This window comes from Capricornis sumatraensis, chromosome 4 (assembly GCF_032405125.1).
Source record: "Capricornis sumatraensis isolate serow.1 chromosome 4, serow.2, whole genome shotgun sequence".
Lineage (NCBI taxonomy): Eukaryota > Metazoa > Chordata > Mammalia > Artiodactyla > Bovidae > Capricornis > Capricornis sumatraensis.
In genome coordinates, this window is record NC_091072.1 from 115,796,512 (window position 1) to 115,818,987 (window position 22,476).

Here is a 22,476-nt window from a genome sequence, read left to right on the forward strand (position 1 = left end):
GCATTCGGGCAACAATCAGAGGCCAGCAGGGCTCAACAGGAGTGCCCAGGGAAGAGCAGGGGCCATGTGTCTGGAGAGCTAGCCAAGACCAGCCCAGGAAGACCCTTGCCCAGATGCTGGGCTTTGACACAATTCACTCTGGGCTGCTGGTGTTCTTTACAAAGTCTAAAGCTAAGGCGGGAAAACAGGATCAAATGTACAGCGCTAAAGCATGTTAATCAATTCATGGAGCTCAAAGAGCATGGAAGGAAGAACTGACAGCATTCTCAGTCTGAGAACTTGCAGAATCTGATTCACTAGAGCATCACTAAAGTGTAGGCGAGGGGGACAGGAATGGCCTGGACATGGGCTATTCATCTGGAGCCTGGTGAAGTCCTGCCTGCTTGATGTCTCTGACCAGGGGGTGTGAGGCATGATGATGTGAAAGAAACAGATACATCCAGGTCCACTTCCACTCAGAGGTCTCTGCCGTCAAGAGAGGCCTCTGCCTAGAATACTATTATTCTAGATCTCTGCCAACTTCCCTTCCTCAGATCTTTAGCTCAAATATTACTCTCTCAGAAAACCCTTCTGTAAAAGAAGGTTCTTTCTAGAAGAATCCAATTCCCTCCCATGCTTCTCAGCCATCACACTATGTCAGGGTTTTCCAGACTCAGAACTATGACTTTTTAAGTTGGATAACTCTTTACTGTAGGAGACCCTCTTGTTTACTGCAAGATGTGTGGCAGCCTCCTTGGCCTTTATCCACTAAATGACAACAGCATCTCCCCAGTTGTGATAATGAGAAATGTCTCTGGACATTTTCAGTGTCCCTAGGGCATCAAAGGTGCCACCAACATCCTTTGATGACCACTGTTCTATGTTAGTCTTCAAAACACCATCTTCCAAAATTATTTCATTCAACAACAAAAACTTACTCAATATGTAAGTAGTATACTATATGCCAGGTATAATCCTAGGGACAGGAGATCAAGTAGTGAAGTTAACAGACAACATTACAATCCTTGAGGAGCTTACATCCTCATAGAAAGAGACAGATAATTACGAAGAAAATGCACAAAATGATCACAGACCAGATGGCAATGAACACTATGGAGAAGAATGATGCAGGCAAGGGTTAGAGTGAGCTTGCAGTCTGGAGGTGGGTGGAGAGGCTCACAAGGTTAAATAGGGGTGTTCAAGGAACAGCAGGAAAGGCAGAAGGGCTGGAGTTGGGGGGGCGTGGGAGCCCAGGAGATGACAACATCAAAGGACACCAGGGGAAGATTGCTTCTCTCCCACGATGACAAGAGATCTCCTAGGAAGAGGGCTCCTGTCTGCCTCAGTCGGTGGCATCTCCAGGGCCTTGAAAGGTGCCCGATGAATGGACACATGGATGGTCAGCTCTGGGGAGGGAGAGCTCAGCCCCAGGTGTCTTCACTGGACAAGAGACAGAGCTAATATCAAAAGATGCTGAAGAGTCACACTTGTCTGCCCTGCCTGTGAATCTCAAATAGAAAAGGAAGGGGCAAGTAATACTAATATCTGACAATTTATTGATCTAACATTGTCCCAAGCACTTTTCAAACATGACCTCATTTCCTTCTCAAAGCAACCTCATTAGGTGGGAACTCGTCTTGTCCCGATATGATAACTAGAGAAAGAAACTGGTCATTGCCCCAAATCATGGAGGCAAGACTTTAACTCAGGACAGTTCATCTCCAGGACATAAGCAATGCTATCTTTTAATAGGAAAAGTGAAATAGGAGCTCGGGAAGCATAGAGTGATCAACACGGTTAAAGGTCAGACATCCTGCAGTCTTTTTTTCTACCTTGTAACTGATGACAACATGCAACATACGTTTACTGAGCCTTGACTTAATTAGCCCTGATAAGCCCATCTTGTCTTATCATCTTAAATGCACTCTGTGATCTCACTGGCCTACAACAATCCTCTGTGAGGCAGAAGGACCAGCCATGTTCATCTTACTCTGGATAAACTGGGTCTCAGAGAATCAGCACCTGCAGGGAACCAGGGGTGGTGAGTCCCCAGAAGAGGAGGCTATGATGTACTGTTCATCTTCTCTCCCTCAGATACTTATGGGGTCATCTGGTAGACGAGGGAACAGATTTATCCTGTGTGAATCCACAAGGGAGCACTAAGGCCAAAGATTTTGGTTTAGGACATGCCTCAGGTAAAATAATCAAACCTTAGAAAAAAGTTAAGCGGAGAAAAGTAGCTTGGATGGAATATCTGCTGAGTAGATTTCTGGTGGATTGAACCATCTCTGTGAGCACTCTTTTTAAAAATTTATTTTATTTAAGTATAGTTTATTTGCAATGTTGTGCTCATTTCTAGTGTAGAGCAAAATGATTCAGTTATACATGAAGTGAAGTTGCTCAGTTGTGTATGACTCTTTGCGACCCCATGGACTGTAGCCTTCCAGAGTCCTCTGTCCATGGGATTTTCCAGGCAAGGGTACTGGAGTGGGTTGCCATTTCCTTCTCCAGGGGATCTTCCCAACCCAGGGATTTAACCCGGGTCTTCTGCATTGCAGGCCAATGCTTTACCATCTGAGCCACCAGGGAAGCCCAGTTATACATATATACTATATATATGTATATATATTCTTCTTCATATTCTTTTCCATTATGGTTTATCACAGGATACTGAATACAGTCCCTGGTGCTATACAGTAGGACCTTGCTGTTCATTCATTCTATTACCCTTCTTGTTGTTGTTCAGTTGCTAAATCATGTCCAACTCTTTGTGTCCCCTTGGACTACAGCACATTGGGCTTCACTATCTCTCAGAGTTTGTTCAAACTCATGTTCATTGAGTCACTGATGCTATCCAACCATCTCATCCTCTGTCACCCCCATCTCCTCCTCAATCTTTCCCAGGATCAGGGTCCTTTCCAGTAAATTAGCGTCTGCTGCTGCTGCTGCTGCTGCTAAGTCACTTCAGTCATGTCCAACTCTATGCGACCCCATAGACAGTAGCCCACCAGGCTCCCCCGTCCCTGGGATTCTCCAGGCAAGAACACTGGAGTGGGCTGCCATTTCCTTCTCCACTGCATGAAAGTGAAGACACTCAGTTGTGTCCGACTCTTAGCGACCCCATGGCCTACAGCCTACCAGGCTCCTCCATCCATGGGATTTTCCAGGCAAGAGTACTGGAGTGGGGTGCCATTGCCTTCTCCAAATTAGTGCCTACTAATCCCAAATGTCCTATTCATTCCCCGCCACCACTCCAGGCAGGAGCTCTCTTACTCATTGACGTCAATGTCCAGGAGGATCTTGGGCGCATCACAGCTTCATGAACCAGCCTGTAAGATCTTGGATTCATGATCCTCAGTGGTGACAGAGAACTCCTTTCCAAGACAGGCTGGCACAATGAAGAGTATACCTGCATCTCACTTGGGCCCCGTTGGACATTCATGTTATACTTGTGTAATTTAATTGCTGTAACTATCTGAGCCTGAAACTATTAATACTACTACTTCAGAGTGGTTTTTGTTTTTTTTTTTGGCGGGGGCAGGGGCCACATCATTTAATCGACACTGAACTTGGAATACAAATTAAGAAAATATGGTACTTCCTGCTCTCTGAAGAGTCATTCGCTAGCTTTGAAAACTTGTCACAAATGGAAAACCCCACTCAAGGAACATGGATCACCAGTCTCCCATTAGAGCCATCTTGCTTTGCAGTTGTCATGCTGAAGACAACTCTGTCCCAAACGTAGAAGCAGTTAGTACTTCATTATGTCTTTGTAGCTAAGCCTGAACAATTACATGTTGCAGTCAATATTATTTTATAGTAAATTAATTTCCTTTTTGTCTTTATATCATAGCGAGGGCATTGTATTGATTTTATTGAAATTACACTTGTAGACAGTGTAATATAGGCACTCTTTGAATTTTATTCCAGGATTGTAAAAGAGGTGCTCAAAATATGTGTCACAGAAAACAGGGCAAGACCATGAGCTGAATGAAAAGAAGGCATTTTCATTATTTTTTTGATGGACCCTAATTTAAGAACTAAAATGAAGTCAAATAAAACACACAAGCAAAAGTGACACCTTAAACAGGCATGTTAAATGATTCAGAAAAGTGGGTGAAAGTGTGCAGGTGGACGTATGAGCCTCCGATAGTCTGATAAGAGCCAGAGCATGCCATCAGAATTAGAATTTCTCTCACGCAGAGAAATCGGGCTATGGAGAGGTGACCTACCAATCAAGATTAAAGCCATCTCACTCCTCATTCTTCCATATGGAAAGTTCTAGAGGGCTGTTGTCTGAGGACTAGCTCAGATATGCAACTGCACACATGTTGTTAAGAAGGTGCAATGTATACACTATTGATTCTATGTATAAAATAGATAACCAATGAGAACCTAATCTATAGCTCAGGGAACTCTACTCAGTGTTCTGTGATGATCTAAAAGGGGAAGGAAATTCAAAAAAGAGGGGATATATGTACGTGATTCACTTTGCTATGTGGCAGAAAACAACACAACATTGTAAATCAACTATTATCCAATAAAAATTCATAAGAAAAGGTGTAATGATATGGTGTCTATGTCCTTACAGTAGGAAAATGAATGAGATCCTATAGTATGAAAGAGAATAAACATTTCTACTAAGTGTGGTATCAGATGAATGGTTCCTAAAACAGCAAGCATCTTTCCTAGGGACTATTCTACACACTCCATTTAAATACTTGTATGCCAAGGACTTGGGATACAGAGCTCAAAAAGTGATAATCTCTGTCCCAAGTTCATGTAAAGGTGGTTTTTCCCAAACCTGTTTCCATATTTTTAGGATCAAGCAGGAGTGGGGAATGCTAGTGGGTTTAACAGCTTCACTTCTGGACTTCCAAGCATTTCTACTATGCCAGCGTGGTGAATGTCCGAGGGAGGGATAGAATATGTGGATTTCTCAACTGCTCTGTCCACAGTTTCTGAACACATATTCCCGTCTCCTGCAATATCTTCTAGAATTGGTCTAGAAAATACCAGTCCAGGGTTACTGCAGGGCTGATGTTCAAATCTGAATCTCAACCAGGCTACAGGCTCAAGTCACACTGAATTTATCTGTAGATATGCAAACTCTCCTCTACTAGACAATCATCTTCTTGAAGGAAGGCTCTTGGTATCACATTTAAGAAATAATTTTCTGTCTCAAGTAACAGGCATTCAGCATGTGCTGAATGAACAAGCTACATTTAAATCTGGTTTCTCTGGATGAAATTATTATAGACAGAAATCATCCAATCACAGTATTGCTTTCCAGCATGAAGAGATCTTGGTTCCTGACCCAAGGAGAGCTCAGGGAAATGAAGACTTGCCTAGGGTTGTAGAATGCCCTGTGTCAGAGGCCAGAGCGGAGAGTTGACCTACATCTCATACTGCCAATCATCCCACTCAAAGTATCTCTTTCACAATTATTTAGCAAGTTGTCAAATGTTGGTTTCCTTAATCACCACCATGAAATTTACCATGGTGTCCAACTTTGCCATCAATTACCTTTCCCTTACTTGTTCATGACCCACTTTGATCCAAACTCAGAGGTGAGTCAGTCCTTGAATATCCCAATTTTGTTGTTCTGCAGATAAGGATTCCTAGAGAAATTCTTCCTCCCTCCCTAGAGAGCCAGGTCTCCATCTGCCTGCCTCTGGCCTAATTTGGAGACTGAAAGGAACAGGATGCTGTTTACTTTTAAACTGTTCCTTAAAGCACATCTTCTGGTTAATATTATGTCCTTAATACAGAAGGACACATCCTCTCTGTAAGCAATGTCTGGGATCCTGTGCAAACAAGCCTCCTATAAACTTGCCATCTTCTCTCAGCTGGCCTGCCTTCCCCCACTCCTTTTCCAATCACCTGCTCCTTTGAGTTGTCTTCCCCTTCTCCTTTTCGCTGGTGTTTGTTTTTAAGATACTCACTAACAGCATATGAACTGAAGTGGGTTGAATCTTTATGAGCCTATCATCATCTTAATTTTATTTGTTTTTAAAGTTCTGCAGACAGCTGACTGCTGGGTGAATGACAGCTGCTTGCATATAAGAGATGATGAATAGATAGAACAGTTGGGAGTGAAAACATCTCTGTGCAAGGATGTGGGAGTTCCCCTTTATTCCACGTGGGCAGCTGCAGCAAGGACCCTGTGCTGGTGTCTATCTGGTCATCCCCAGCTGCTATGGTTTAGGGGCTCCTTTAATACAGAATTAACATATTATTGACTACAGACATCTGCTCATGACATATTGTCATCACCAGAGACATATTAATACATCTTTGTTACCTGAACGTTATTGACTGGAGACATATCAATACATTTTTAGAGAGTGATGCAATAAACATCACCATAGGAAGTTGTTAGAACTTAAAGTTGATCAAGAGTTCATTATACAGCTTAGGATTGTTATCGTTCACATTTTGCTCCATTATGTTTTTGTTCTAATCTTGCATATATTACAAATGCAAAATTTTCAAAAATGGCCCATCGTGAAGCTTCGAGTGAAGAGGAAGTTTTAGGTGAATTTTATGCAGACATTTTCTCTTATTATCTGAGCAACACATATACTAATGTCTCAGAAGATGATAGCTCTTCAGAATATAGTTCTGATTCAGAAGATGTGAATATTAGATCCACAATAAGACCAACAACTTTAGTGACTGATTCTGATACATTAAGTGAACATGAAACTCAGGGTGCTGGAGAACGCTCCTTAGCTCCTATAGAAGAGTGGGTTGAAGACATTTCATGAAAGTTAGAAGACTTTATAGGTATGTCAAGTGTAACTATTGACTACTATAACCCATTGGTAGTGAAATACCAGAATTAATTAGTTTTGGGGCAGCCAAAGAAAAACCACCAGCCATAGTCATTAGTTTCTACAAAAATCCCCTGGTCAGTAATGGGTTAAATCATAAATGGCTTCAATAAGAAGGGAGGGGGCTAAATGGGAGAGGTAGGCAGATCTTCCCTCCTATTTTAGGGGCCTGTGGGTTCTGTGCAGCTGACTGGGAAAGGGAAACAAAGAGGAAGGGGATCTGGCTGGCTCTTCGAAGGTGAATGTCTACCACAGAAGATAATTCTAGGAACTAACAAATACAACACATGGTAACGGTGCTCTGCAGCATGGCTGGTGAACACAGCTGAATCTGATCAACACGGCTGAAACACGAATTCCTTGAAAACAGGTACTCGGCTAGGCTGAGGTCAAGAAGAGAAAGAAAAACAACCAAGTTCCAAAATCACCTGGATTTACCAGCCCTGCCTGGAGCTATACCACCACCTCAGAGCCTCTCTGACGGCTCTGGGTAGGACTATCATTCTCAGATCACCGACAAGGAACTCAAGGCTTGGAGAGCCTGAAAGTGAAAGTGGAAGTCACTTAGTCCTGTCCAACTCTTTGTGACCCCATGGAACACTCCAGGCCAGAACACTGGAGTGGGTAGCCATTCCCTTCTCCAGGGGATCTTCCCAACCCAGGGATTGAACCTGAGCAGCTTTCCAAAGGTACAAAGTAACAAGGTCAAGTCTTGAAGGCCCATCTTCCAACTCTAACGTTTCATGCATTTTCTGGGGATTTTCTAAGCAGAACACAGCTGATACATAAAAATTGTCATTTTTTCCTAAAAGAATATGAAACAGTTCACCTTTTCTAGGCAGTGGGGAGATTAAAAACTGTAAGGTGACTATGTCATACTTTTCTTTTTTGTGGGTGTGTCTGACTCTTTGCAACCCCATAGACAGTAGCCTATCAGGTTCCTCCGTCCATGGGATTTTCCAGGCAAGGGTGCTGGAGTGGATTGCCATTTCCTTCTCCAGGGGATCTTCCTGACCCAGGAATCGAACCCGGGTCTCCCGCATTGCAGGCAGACGCTTTACCGTCTGAGCCATCAGGGAAGCTCATGTCATACTTGGGGAAGAGCAAAAAAAGGACTTTTTTTTTCTGACCCAAGGGCTTAGGAGACCTTAGCAAACCCTAGGCAATCAGTTAACCACCATTTTTACAGCAAGTGGGGGCTTCCCTGGTGGTAAAGTGGTTAAGAATTCACCTGTTAATGCAGGGGACATGGGTCTGAACTCGGTCCGGGAGGTTCCCACATGCCTCGAGGCAACTAAGCCTTGTGCCCCGGCTACTGAGCCTGCACGCCCAGAGCCTGTGCTCTGCAGCAAGAGAAGCCACCGTGAGAAGCCTGCACACAGCAACTAGAAAGTAGCTCCTGTCTACCGCAACTAGAGAGAGCCCACGTGCGGCAACAAAGACCCAGTGCAGCCAAAAATAAGTAAATAAAATCTTAAAAAGAAAGATCATGTTTAAAAAAAAAAAAAGCAGGTGGATCTCATTCTCTAATGGAATAAGTGGTAGAAAAATACCACAGGCCACAGACTAAAAGCTGATGAAACAAGTTACCTCATTAATATTCACACTCTCGGTGCTGTTGTTATCCTATTTTACCAGGGAGAGAACTAAGGTTTAAGGAGGCAACTTGGCTAAGCTCCCAGAGACTAAGCAGCTGAATTCCAGCCTAACCCGAACCTGCCTCAGTTTCCCAGCACCAAGCTGAAGGCTCAGCAGGGGGCTTTGCTGAAGACACCCTGTCTGGATGCCTGAGATGCACTCGGATTCAGGGAGACAGGTTCCCTCCAGTGGAGTCCTCACGATTTCCAAGAGAATCTAAACGACTGGTCTGGATGACTCATCCACTGATGTGTGGTGCAATCCTCGGTCTTAAAATAACAAATCCCCGTCATGAAAGTCAATGCATTTTTATGTCCCATAAATCCTTTTCTAATGATCACTTGATGTCACTGGCTGATTTAAATGGACACATCACTTCTAACAGGGCTTTCCCCCATCTGCTCTGCCCTTTCAAAAGCAGCAAGAAGGGAAGGAACTCACTGGCTTGGCATACCAAGTAAGAGCTGGAGAGGGTATAGGTACCTGTCTTTCTCCTGACCTCACAGTCAGAGATAGACCGGGAGGAGCAGGAGGGGACATGCCATTTTGGTCATAACAAATTCCCCAGTGTGCTACATTTTTCTTTCCCCCTGCAAACCCAGATTGATGACCGGTGGTTTTTGTTTGATGTGGATAATCACGACCCTGATCCTGTGCCCTGGAGGCACTGTAGTTTATCTCCATGTGACATGTTCTATTATTCCATGCTGTGGAAAGCAGGGACTAAACACACACCAGGGTTTACCTGCGATGCCCCTTCACCCATCAGAGAAGCATGGCTGTCTCCAGCTTTAAGAAAGCCTGGAGTGAAGGTGTTGAAATTCCGGCACAGGAGATCAACATGAGGTGATCATTCTCTGACCAAAAAAAGCAGGCGAAGCCCTCTCACTGGCCCACTGTGGATCTCTAAAGGGTCCAGCTCAAAGGCACTGAGAAAACAGTCCCTTGTGGTGGGGGGAGGGGGGGAAGGGGAAACAAGGTATTATGTTTAATCAGCACAGATCCTTTCACCTTCTGCTCCAGAAACATCTTGGAGACTTGGTATAAGGCAAAACCCTGGGCTTCTCCAGACCTTTCAAGGTGCAGAGTCTAGATATCACATTTTTAAAAAACAGTATTATTCTGTTGTATTTTGCAATTTGTTGAATAAGATAACAAAAGCATCCAGAGTTCTTACATTATTGTTTGCCTAAAATATTGCAATGATTCCAAAGTCACAGAAATAAATTATTTTCATGCTTTCTCTTCTTGATTGGATCAAATTTCTCTCCATGCATTGTTAACTTTGTAGTTAAGGTAGAGAAATGATTTAAACAATTTTGCAGTTCTCTTTCCTCACTTTGTATAACCTGCATGGTCCAGGAATTTCACATAAAAAGGTGCTTTACAAAGACCAAAGTCACTTCGTTCAGAACTTTCTAGCAGCTAAAATGATCTAATATGCTCATAGATTTAAGTAGTCAAATCTCGCCTGTCCCCAGATCTTTGACACAGAGCCAGGTGACCAGCGGACAGTCCCAACTGAAAGTGATTTACTGAGACAGGGTTATTTTTTAAAACAGGATTCTTGATTCTGAAGCCACTAAAATTCAAGCTAGGAAGTTTAGTGGTTAACAGCAGGCTCCTTACTTATCAGACTCCAACCTTTAACTCTCTAAGCTTGAGTTTCCTAGGTATAAAAGAGAGATGAGAATAGTTCCTGCCCCATGAGGTTAGTGTGAGGATCAGATGAGAGTAACACCTAGAACACACTGGGTACAGCACCTGGCCAGTACTTAGCTGGGATGCAGAGACATTGCCTTGCTCATTACCATAACAGTATACCTCTGCACTGCTTTGAGCCCATTTTGGGGGCCCCTCCCTGAACCTGAAGAATTGATGCTTTCAAACTGTGGTGTTGGAGAAGACTCTTGCGAGTCCCTTGGACAGCAAGGAGATCAAACCAGTCAATTCTAAAAGAAATCAACCTTGAATATTCATTGGAAGGACTGAAGCTGAAGCTTCAATGCTTTGGCCACCTGATGAGAAGAGCCAACTCACTGGAAAAAGACTCTGATGCTGGGAAAGAGCAAAGGCAGGAGGAGAAGAGGATGACAGGACAAGATGGCTGGATGGCATCACGGACTCAATGGACATGAGTTTGAGCAAGCTCCGGGAGATGGTGAAGGACAGGGAAGCCTGGAGTGCTGCAGTCCATGGGATTGCAAAGAGTCGGAGCGACTGCACAACAACCACCCTGAAGCTGGCCTCTCTCAGGGATGCCCCAGAATCCCCCACCATTCCGTGACTCAAGGGCTAATGCCCTGTACAGCAGGGAGGTGCTGGAGGTTAAAATTCTTCAACTGCAACCCTGCAGGTTGCGATGCCTGGTAGGTGTTACAGAGGAAAATGACATCCTGTGAGGCACACCTGGACCTTCTGGCAAATGTCAGCTAAGGAATGTCTCCCCACTCAGGACAGCTTTCTGTACAGGCATCCCTGACCTCTGGCTGCCAAGGACATTCAGCCTGGACCTTTCTTTCCTTGTCTTATTCCAGCTTTGATCCCACTCTGACCTGACCTCTGAATGTGCACATCTGGATGCTCAGCTCTCATCCTTTGTCCTGTGGCCGCTGGGGTCTCATATTTACATCTGATCCTCAGCACTCAGAGCTGACTGACTCCTCCCAATACAGACTCACCTGAGTCTCCAGGATCGGCTACCACCTGTCACCTTCAGGGGGCACCATCCCCAGACCGCTGCCCTAACTCAGTAGAGCTGGTCTAGGTTCCGAGTCCCAGCCCTTCTTGGTCTGACCTATCCTACTGCTCTCCTTGAGCTCCAAGTTCTCATCCTGATCCACAACACAGGTCTGCACCCTTGAGAATGGGGTATCAAAGCAGAGGATCTCCAGAGGCATTCTGAAGGTAGACAGTGGCAGGACCAGAGCCTGAAGAGGGGAGGTTACTCTAGTTTCCTTCTTTATAAGCTCCATGAGGTCATGGCCTATGTCTGGTACACTAGCGCAGGGCCCAGCACAAAGTAAATGTTAGACAGACAGGAGGCGAACAAAGAATGAACGAATGAATGAATGACCGACGCTACTGATGGAGACAAGGAAGAGAGGAGACCCATGTGTGGGGTCAGCAGCAAGACAGAAAATGGATTTGATTTCTGACACAGGGTGTACAGGGGCTGTGCTCCTTTTAAGTACCAATTACCAAATACATCTGCCTTTTCTCCTTCTAGGCACATGGCTGTGTTACACTTGGCCACATCCAGTGAAGGTGGGCACAACCACATGGCGTCCTTTAGCCAATTTAATGTTGTTGGAAATGTCACTTCTTGGAAAAGACACATGCACCTCAGTGTTCACTGCAGCATTATTTACAATAGCCAAAACATGAAAGCAACTTGAAAGTTCCTTGTTAGATGAAAGGATAAAGAAGATGTGGTGTATATACATGATGGAATATTACTCAGCTACAAAAGGATGAAATAACGCCACTTGTAGCAACATGAATGCAACTGGAGATGATCATACTAAGTGAAGGAAGCCGTTCGGAGAAAGACAAGCATCATGTGACATCACTTATATGTGGAATCTAAAAGAAAAAGGTACAAATGAACTTATATGCAAAGCAGAAATAGACACACAGACATGGAAAGCAAACTGATGGTTACCAAGGTGGAAAGGGGGGGGGATAAATTAGGAGTTTGAGATTAGCATATATATGCTACTATATAAAAAAAAATAGATAGCCAACAAGGACCTACTGTATAGCACAGGGAACTGTATTCAATAAGGGAAAAGAATCTGAAAAAAAAAAAAAGATCTATGTATGTATAGCTGAATCACTGCCATACATCTGAAACTAACACGTTATAAATCAACTATACTTTGAGTTAAAAAATATTACAAAAAAAATTATGTCACTTTTAATTAGAAACTTTAAGAGTAAGACATCAGGGGACTTCCCCAGGGGTACAGTGACTAAGACTCCACACCCACAATGCAGGGTGCTTGGGTTTGATTGCTGGTCAGGGAATTAAGGGCTTCCCAGGTGGTGCTAGTGGTAAAGAACTCTCCTGCCAATTCAGAAGATGTTAGAGATGTGGGTTCGGTCCCTGGGTTGGGAAGGTCCCCTGGAGGAGGAAATGGCACCCCACTCTGGTATTCTTGCCTGGAAAATCCCATGGACAGAGGAGCCTGGTGGGCTACAGTCCATGGGGTTGCAAAGAGTCAGACACGACTGAAGTAACTTAGTACCCATGCACACACAGGGAACTAGATCCTACATGCTGCAACTATGACATGTTGTAGCCAAAACAAAAAACAAAAAAAAAAATCAGCTACTTTCATCCCCATACAAAGACAATGAATCCTACAGGTGACACTTGTAAAGATGCCAGCTGGATCAGGGACTGAAGGTCAGGAGAGAATGCCACCGACTGCCATGGCCCAGTAGCAACACTGCCTGCAGCTGCAGCCCTAAGCAAGAACCAGAGGGCCAACTCGAGTACAGTCCACTGCCGAACTCAGGCAACCAGGTGGCTTCTCCCATGCTTTGACTTACCTCCTCTTCCTGAGAAAGTCCTCACATCACATCGCACCCCACCCCCCAGTGCCCAGCATGTCACCCTCCTGAGTTTACCTGTGTTGTAGCCTCTTCCAAGGGCAGGCCAAGGACGGTGATTTTTCCACAGGTTTCCAAGGTACCAATCACTCTGGTTCTCTACCAGGCCCAGGACCTGCTGACCTGCAAAGCACAGAGAATGCAAAAGTCATAAAAGAAGCCGAGCCATGTAAGTACAGAACAGGAAACAACAGCAAATCATTGTAACGCAGCTTTCATTTATGAGGTACCGAGACCTGATTTAAGTGCTTAACTTCTATTACCGTATTTAATTCTCACACTTAGACAGCCTAGCCATTTTCATTATCCCTATTTTATAGAAAAGAAATGGAGGTCACCCACAATAGCTAATTAACTTGCCCAAGGTCACTCATGGTTTCCCAGGCACCACTAGTAGCAAAGAATTTGCCTGCCAGTGCAGGAGATGTAAGAGACGTGGGTTTGCTCCCTGGGTCAGGACGATCCCCTGCTGGGGGGCACAGCAACCCACTCCAGCATTCTTGCCTGGAGAATCCCATGGACAGAGGAGCCTGGCAGGCTACAGTCCATGGGGTCAAAAAGAGTCGGACAGGACTGAACTGACAGTATGCAAGGTCATTCAGTTAATCTGTGATAAAGCCAGAATCCCTAGTCATTCATTTATCTATCCACCCATCCATCCATCCCTTAACTCATGCAACACGTATTACTATATTACTGCTATACTCGTCTTTAAATGTTCCAGTTATTTCTCAAGGTATATTAATGTACTGGCTTTCAGGGCATGAGCTAGTTTTCTCACTCAGAAAGGAAGAAAGGACCCTTGGCTAATGAGAAAGTATATCCCAGAGAAGAGCCACCCTCTCACAGCGTTTTGCTATTACATCCATTTTGTCTTGTGTCAGTAAGGCAGGAGTGTTTCCCAGAGGATCAATTGCTTCTCTGTCCCCAGAGCTTGGTTCTGACGTTGGCGTTGCTTGTGAGTGTACTGAGAATCACAGAGGATCGAAGGTGAGTCAGGTTGCTCAGTCAATTTCGTAGCAGCTTTAGCACCTCAGGTGAGTCTGCCACTCACCCCAACCTCCTTGGGTGTTGATGTTTCTGGACTCAGGTCTTCTAGGTGGGCATCAGAATCAACTGTCTTCTCTTAGACAACCCTATCCCACCACGTGCAGAAGCCATTCCTCCATGCAACTATGATCAACAGCTTTTATAGACTGGGAAACTGAGGGCTCACATAGGATCATGATTTGCACAAGTAGCAATGGGGCCAAGATATGCATCCACAGTCATCTGACATCCGGATTCTTTCCACTGTCAGCGCATTATTGCTTACCTTTAGGACACATGTTTGAGGTAGACATGATGAATCTACATTTTCTAGGATGAGAAACTTAGACCCAGAAAGTTTAAATAACTTGCAAAAGGTCACAGGAGATGAACAGGCACTGTCTGTCACAGCTAACCAATGCCTTCCGGAGCTAAAATTCTTATATTGTTGGCCAGTCTGAGAAATAAAGCCATTTCTGACCAAATGAAAGCCCAGCAGCACGTGAAGAAAACACAGTGGTTCTTCGAGAATACCATGCTGGGTGAAATAAAACCTCCTTGGTGTGATGACAGCTCCTTGAAATGATGGTATGTGGGTTTGGTGTAATTTACTTGATAAATTTATCACGCTCCCATCTAAATCATCACCCCAGCACAAATACATAAATTAGAGGCATAGGAAAAATACTACCACCCACTTTGTCATTGTATATGATCATATCCAATACGTGTAGAATCCCTCAGAAAAACAGATCACCAATTCAGCAAGTGCAAGAGCCAATCAATTTCACACGCAACAAGTCTTGGGACGTTCGTGTAAAACAGAACTGAAAGGCGTGGTGCCCTCAGTCAAGCAAGCTATGTGCCGAATCCCGATGCTTGTTAGAGAGCCTACTAAATAACTTCGCTCTGAGGTCAGAATGCAAAGGGGATATGGGGTCCTTGGGGGAGCTTGTTCATCATTACTAATGACCCTAGTTGGCACCATCATGGCTTTTTTGGTACAATGAAGGAAGAGTGTCACCTGCTCAGAAATGATAAAAAGGGAATGAGGTTTCATTGAATCTAGGATGGCCATGTGAATTTCACAAAAGATAATATTCAGCTGTCTGAAAGTCCAAATTCCACTTTCTGGAATTCCATGAACTGTATTCTGCCTCAGTCTACTTCTGCAGGTGAATTCTCTAATAGCCACACAAAAGCGCACAGTTCTGCTGCTTGGGTCCTCACGTCTGTCTTGCTCACACAGCTCTTGCTAGGCCTGCCCACCTGCCAACCCCCAACAGTATTCCTTTCAGGCTCATCTTCTAGCAAGAAGATGCCTATGATGGGGGACATTTCTACCTAGCACTTCTTCTGGGTATTTGTGCCATCTGCTGACTTACGTCCTGCCAGGGACACAGTGGATGATATTCACATACACATCTCATCTGTAAATGTCCATCTCTCCATTTGACCAAGGGCAAGGACTGTGTAAGAGCTAACACACTAACGCATTAATAAATGTCTGCTAAATAAATGATGTCTGGTACATAAATCTCTCCTGATTGGAGACCACTTATGTTAGTATATTAGCGTCCCCACATTTCTGACACTGCAAAGCATTTCATCCTTTCCCCATTTGCCAAAGTCAACACATTCTCCCACTCGGCTCTGGGAACCCTGGTGTCATCCTCAGTTGTGTGGAAAACTGCAAACATGGGGTGACAGTCCCTGAAGCGTTTTTTATATGGGTTGCTCTACTGGAGTCTTCACCTGAAGGTCTTCATCTCCAGAGAAGAAGTACTTTGCATTGTTAACCTTAAAACATGTGATCTCAAAGAATAACATCCAAGTGCTCCTTCTCTCACTTTGCACCTGGGCTGCATTTCTCATGATGGTGGCATACAGCCCTTTCACGTTATGCCAGTCCTCTTCAAGGTGAAGAAAACAAATCCTTAATTAGCAACATGATAGTTAGAATTTTAATATCCACTGGTTGGGAAGGCAAAATAATAAACAGCTACTAAGACTTCATTTGGTTTTTTAGATAAATTCATTAGCTGCTCTGTCAATGAGTAAATTGATAGCTGGGGTTTGCCAGTGGGTTTGGGAATACCCTGGGCGAACTGCTCGGTGCCTTCACCCCTGCAGAGATCTGTGTCCGTGGATAGGGAACTACTTGTAGCAGTGTAGCCAGAGGGCAAGACTGGAGCCAGACATCATGGTTCCAATTTCTAGCCCTGCCACTTTTCAGCTATGGAGCCTGGAGAAAATTACTTAATCTCTCTCTGCCCTAATATCTAACTATTGTGACTTCACGCGTTTAAATGACTTCACATATGTTAAGGGCTAAGAAAGCCTTCTTCAGTGATCAATGCAAAGAAATAGAGGAAACAAACAGAATGGAAAAGACTAGAGATCTCTTCAAGAAAATTAGAGATACCAAGGGAACATTTCATGGAAAGATGGGCTCGATAAAGGACAGAAATGGTATGGACCTAACAGAAGCAGAAGATATTAAGAAGAGGTGGCAAGAATACCCAGAAGAACTGTACAAAAAAGATCTTCATGACCCAGATAATCACAATGTGGTGTGATCACTCACCTAGAGCCAGACATCCTGGAATGTGAAGTCAAGTGGGCCTTAGAAAGCATCACTACGAACAAAGCTAGTGGAGGTGATGGAATTCCAGGTGAGCTATTTCAAATCCTGAAAGATGATGCTATGAAAGTGCTGCACTCAATATGCCAACAAATTTGGAAAACTCAGCAGTGGCCACAGGACTGGAAAAGGTCACTTTTCATTCCAATCCCAAAGAAAGGCAATGCTAAAGAATGCTCAAACTACCACACAATTGCACTCATCTCACATGCTAGTAAAGTAATGCTCAAAATTCTCCAAGCCAGGCTTCAGCAATACGTGAACCGTGAACTTCCTGATGTTCAAGCTGGTTTTAGAAAAGGCAGAGAACCAGAGATCAAATTGCCAACATCTGCTGAATCATGGAAAAAGCAAGAGAGTTCCAGAAAAACATCTATTTCTGCTTTATTGACTATGCCAAAGCCTTTACTGTGTGGATCACAATAAACTCTGGAAAATTCTGAAAAGAGACAGGAATATCAGACCACCTGACCTGCCTCCTGAGAAATCTGTTTGCAGGTCAGGAAGCAACAGTTAGAACTGGACATGGAACAACAGACTGGTTTCAAATAGGAAAAGGAGTCCGTCAAGGCTGTATATTGTCACCCTGCTTATTTAACTTCTATGCAGAATACATCATGAGAAACACTGGACTGGAAGAAACACAAGCTGGAATCAAGATTGCTGGGAGAAATATCAATAACCTCAGATATGCAGATGACACCACCCTTGTGGCAGAAAGTGAAGAGGAACTAAAAAGCCTCTTGATGAAAGTGAAAGAGGAGAGTGAAAAAGTTGGCTTAAAGCTCAACATTCAGAAAACGAAGATCATGGCATCTGGTCCCATCACTTCATGGCAAATAGATGGGGAAACAGTGGAAACAGTGTCAGACTTTATTTTTTTGGGCTCCAAAATCACTGCAGATGGTGATTGCAGCCATGAAATTAAAAGACGCTTACTCCTTGGAAGAAAAGTTATGACCAACCTAGACAGCATATTCCAAAACAGAGACATTACTTTGCCGACTAAGGTCCATCTAATCAAGGCTATGGTTTTTCCAGTGGTCATGTATGGATGTGAGAGTTGGACTGTGAAGAAGGCTGAGCACCGAAGAATTGATGCTTTTGAACTGTGGTGTTGGAGAAGTCTCTTGAGAGTCCCTTGGACTGCAAGGAGATCCAACCAGTCCATTCTGAAGGAGATCAGCCCTGGGATTTCTTTGGACGGAATGATGCTAAAGCTGAAACTCCAGTACTTTGGCCACCTCATGCAAAGAGTTGACTCATTGGAAAAGACTCTGAAGCTGGGAGGGATTGGGGGCAGGAGGAGAAGGGGACGACAGAGGATGAGATGGCTGGATGGCATCACTGCCTCTATGGACGTGAATCTGAGTGAACTCCAGGAGTTGGTGATGGACAGGGAGGCCTGGTGTGCTGCGATTCATGGGGTTGCAGAGTTGGACACGACTGAGCAACTGAACTGAACTGATGTTAAGGGCTAACCACAGGGGCTGGGCCATGTGAAACACCATATAAGTATGTAAGAGCTCTTTTGAAATACCATCATTCAAGCTCATCTGTCAGCTTCTGAAAGATAGCAAGCCCATCCACATGGTTTTCTTTTTGGAAGTCAGCTAGCACTTTGTTTCTAGAACAAAGATTTTCTAGAATTTTTTTTTTAAGATTTTTTTTTGACATGCACCAGTTTTAAAGTCTTTGTTGAATTTGTTACAGTATTGCTTTTGTTGTTTATGTTCTGACTTATTGGTCATGAGGCATGTGGGATCTTAGCTCCCCAAACAGGGACTGAACCCACACCCACTGCGGTGGAAGGCAAAGTGTTAGCCACTGGACTTCCAGGAAAGTCTCTAGAACTTTGTTTCTTTAAGTGTGGTCTCAGGACCAATTAGGGCTTCCCTGGTGGCTCAGATGGTAAAGAATCTGCCTGCAATGCAGGAGACCTGGTTCAATCCCTGGGTTGGCAAGATCTGCAGATTTCTGGGCCTCAGCTGTGAAATTCATTGTGACTGGAAGGCTGCTTCCCATTTCTCATTAAGGGCATGTGGAAGGAATTACCTGCCCCTATGAGTTTCAGATAGAACTGAGTTCAGGTAGCTCAGCCCCGCCCTCCCGCCTCCTCTCTCCCAGGAGCCAGCCTGCCAGCAAAGTGCAGCCTCGGATGAGTCTCACAGGGCAGGCCCCCTCTGAACGAGGCTGCAGTCTCTACGTGCTTCCTGTGACAAGCTGGGCCATTCCAGCTCTGGGGATGGTATTCTGAATATCCACTGCTGTTGTCGTTTAGTCACTCAGATGTGTGCGACTCTATGTGACCTCATGGACTGCAGCACACCAGGCTTCCCTGTCCTTCACTATCTCCCGGAGTTTGCTCCAATTCCTGCCTACTGAGCTGATGATGCCATCCAACCCATCTCATCCTCTGCTGGCCCTTCTCCTGCCCGCAGTCTTTCCCAGCATCAGGGCTTTCCCAATGAGTTGGCTCTTTGCATCAGGTGGCCAATGTATTGGAGCTCCAACTTCAGCATTAGTCCTTCCAATGAATATTCAGGGTTGATTTCCTTTAGGAATGACTAATTTGATCTCCTTGCTGCCCAAAGGAACTCTCAAGAGTCTTTCTCCAGCACCACAGTTCAAAAGCATCAATTCTTTGGTGCTCAGCCTTCTTTATGGTCCAACTCTCACGTCCCTACATGACTACTGGAAAAACCATAGCTTTGACTATAAGGACCTTTGTCTGCAAAGTGAATCTCCACTGTAGATGCACATTAAGTCAAATCCTCCAAACTTACTGTTATCAGCAAAATCAGGTGACATTTTGTTCTCATTTTTCTGTTTTATCTCTAAGGTCTGGGAGTGTGGGTGTAATGTATATTAATTACCTCATCACCTAACACTCATCTAAATAAGAATTCTGGCCATTGAGTCTGGTAATATGCATTCAAAACTTTCCCAGGTAATTTGGATGTATATTAAAATTTGAGAATTATTCATCAAGGTCTGGGAGCTCTGTCTCTGCTTTAGTCAACGGCAAGGTTCCCCTGAAGGGCCACTGGCACACAATCAACTCATGTGGTGTATAAACCCAGTTCATCAACCAGCAGAGTTCAGCGTCCTCCTCTAGCCCGACCCTTCCCGCGTACAGTAAAGTGGCGAAGGAAATGAATGACACAGCCGGACTGCCTGGGTTCCAATCCTGGCTCCTTTCCCAGCTGATAGCTGTGTGAACTTTGACTAGTTACTTAATCTCTCTGTGCCTTTTTTTCATTCATTTATAACACAGTGTGGACAAAAAGTACATACTTTAGAATTAACCATTTTCTTTTCTCTGGTACATGGCAACCCGCTCCAGTATTCTTGCCTAGAGAATCCCATGGAAGGAGGAGCCTGGTAGGCTACAGTCCATGGGGTCGCAAAGAGTCGGGACATGACTGAGCGACTTTACTTTCAGGTACAAGTTAGGGCTTTCCAGGTGGTACTAATGGTAAAGAACCTGACTGCCAGTGCAGCAGACTCAAGGGACGTGGGTTCGATCCCTGGTTAGGGAAGATCCCCTGGAGAAGGCAGTGGCAACTCGCTCCACTATTCTTGTCTGGGAAATCCCACGGACAGAGGAGCCTGGTGGGCTACAGTCCTTGGGGTGGCAAAGAGTCAGACACAACTGAGCACACACACACACACACACACAAGTAATTTGTGAAAATGAAGCTGTGTTCTTTGCTTATTCACAGATCGCCAGTAAACAATGTCCATAAAACAGTAAAATGTTCAGTAGGTATCTACACTTAACACTATACCCAGAGTCCCCCAGCCCTATACTCTTCCCCCTCTACCTGGATTCAGGCATCTGTGGTCTCAGCCGTTTCCTCGCTTCCTTAGCTGACACCACCCTTACTCTGCCTAGGCTTTGGTTCAGTTTAATACTGATTGAGGGTTTGCTTTGTGTCAGATACCACACAAAGTACTAAGGAATCAAAGACAAATAAAATACAGTCTGCACCCTAGAGGCAGTTAGAAGGAGAAAGACAAACAGTTATGACTTAGCGAGATGCTTGCAATGATGGAAATGCGGGTAAGTCAGACGAGTGGAGGGCAGGGAGTAGTGGATTCTATGGGCAGGGTGGGTGAAGTCTACTTCCCGTCTCCCCTGGAGCGTCTACCACAGACCCTGCTGAACTGCAGCCACACTTGCCCCTTCCACCCAGACCTCCAAGCTCCCGGGCTTCCCCTAAAGCTTTTCGGATGACACCACTGTCCTGTCACACCCTCCTAGACATCAGGTCCCCCCAGGTCTCCAGTGACAGCACACGGGAGACAGATTATCTTTCACAGCTTCGCCAAACCCAGCTCACCAGCCAGGTGGCATCTGCAGTCTGGGTCTGGTCTCCGGAAGTCAAAGTCTAAAGTCTTGATCTTGACGATGCAAACACATCCTGGGCTTGCCACCCTATTAAGAGGAAAAGTCCCAGGGAATCCTCTCGGGGAAATGACCCAGGTGGCTGACGTGCCGCCTCCCTCAGCGTCCCACACCGCCTGTCTCCCCTCCTTAGGAGTTATTATCATAAAACACCAAGGCGAACAGAAAAGGCTTTGTCATTGTTTTCTGTGCTGGCCCTGTGGTTATGATTAAGTGCACCATTTCCCGTCTTCCTTACTCCAGGCACAAGTTAACTTATGGAAATGAAGCTGTCTTCTTTGCTTATTCATACATTACCATGAACAGCCAGACAAGAGCGAACAAGCTTGCTATTCTGCTGGGGCCCTGGTGTTGGTGTCACCAGCCAGCAGACGAATGGCTCCCTCCTTCTGCAGCTTTTGGCTCCAGGCAAGGCTCCTGCCATTCAGGAGGTGAGGGCCCAAGGGAGCAGGGCATGGTGATGCTTCCAGGTGGCACGCTGGATGCGGCAAGGACAGGTGGGGCATTCACCCACCAGATATAAATGAGAAAGACAAAGGGTTTTAGAACGAGGCAAAACAGAGTTCTAGCCCCAGTTCTCTATGGCTTGACCAAGGCATAATTTCTCTGAGCCTCAAGTTCCTTATCAGTAAAAGGACAAGAACAGAATCCCCCCACTTGCCTCCAAAAATAAATGTGCAGATAAATAATACACATAAATAAAGCACCCAGCCCTTGGTAGGTGCTCAACTGCTGGCATTCTTCGACTTCTCCTTTGTGGCTCATTGTTCATGAAGTCTGGGCTTTCTGTCTGAAGCACGGACACTAGCTGCGTAGGCAGGACTCTAGGGAATTTGGCCAACTGCTCCCCTACCTGCCACCCTACCGGCCTCTCCCCTGCCCCACTGAAGCCTTTAACTTCGGAGACACCAACCTCCTGGCTGTTTTCTTCCCTCTGAACACTCCTTCCCTGCCTCCTTCAGGGGCTCCCTTCCCTCTGCCTCTCCTTCAAAGCTGGGCTCCCCAACTCCCATCCTCGGCCCCTCTCTTTGCTCTACATTTTACCCCTGGGTGACGGAATCGACTCCAATGGCTTCAATTACTGCCAAGAGGAAGGTCATTGCCCATCTCCATCCCAGACTGCTTTCCAGAGCTTCTTACTCTTAAATCCAACTACCTGCTCACGGCTTCATTCGGCTCTTCCACAGAGACCTTCAACTCAAATGGATCAAAATCAGATCCACCATTTTCTCTTCCTAAATAGCAGCCTGACTCCTGCCTATTCTGTTGGTTGGTGGCATCAAGACCCAACTTGTTGCCAAACCCAGGACCTTGGAGTCAAC

At 45.0% G+C, this 22,476-nt stretch overlaps 1 protein-coding gene across 3 annotated transcripts in view; it reads right to left on the minus strand.

Annotated features, from left to right (window-relative positions):
- LARGE1 (LARGE xylosyl- and glucuronyltransferase 1) overlaps positions 1–22,476 on the minus strand; it is a 447,934-nt gene that overhangs the window by 124,359 nt on the left and 301,099 nt on the right. For all 3 annotated transcript variants that reach the window (XM_068970493.1, XM_068970492.1, XM_068970491.1), the window contains exon 6: positions 13,089–13,193. In XM_068970493.1, the coding sequence (XP_068826594.1) occupies positions 13,089–13,193 (105 nt within the window). The remainder of the gene's footprint in view (positions 1–13,088; positions 13,194–22,476) is intronic.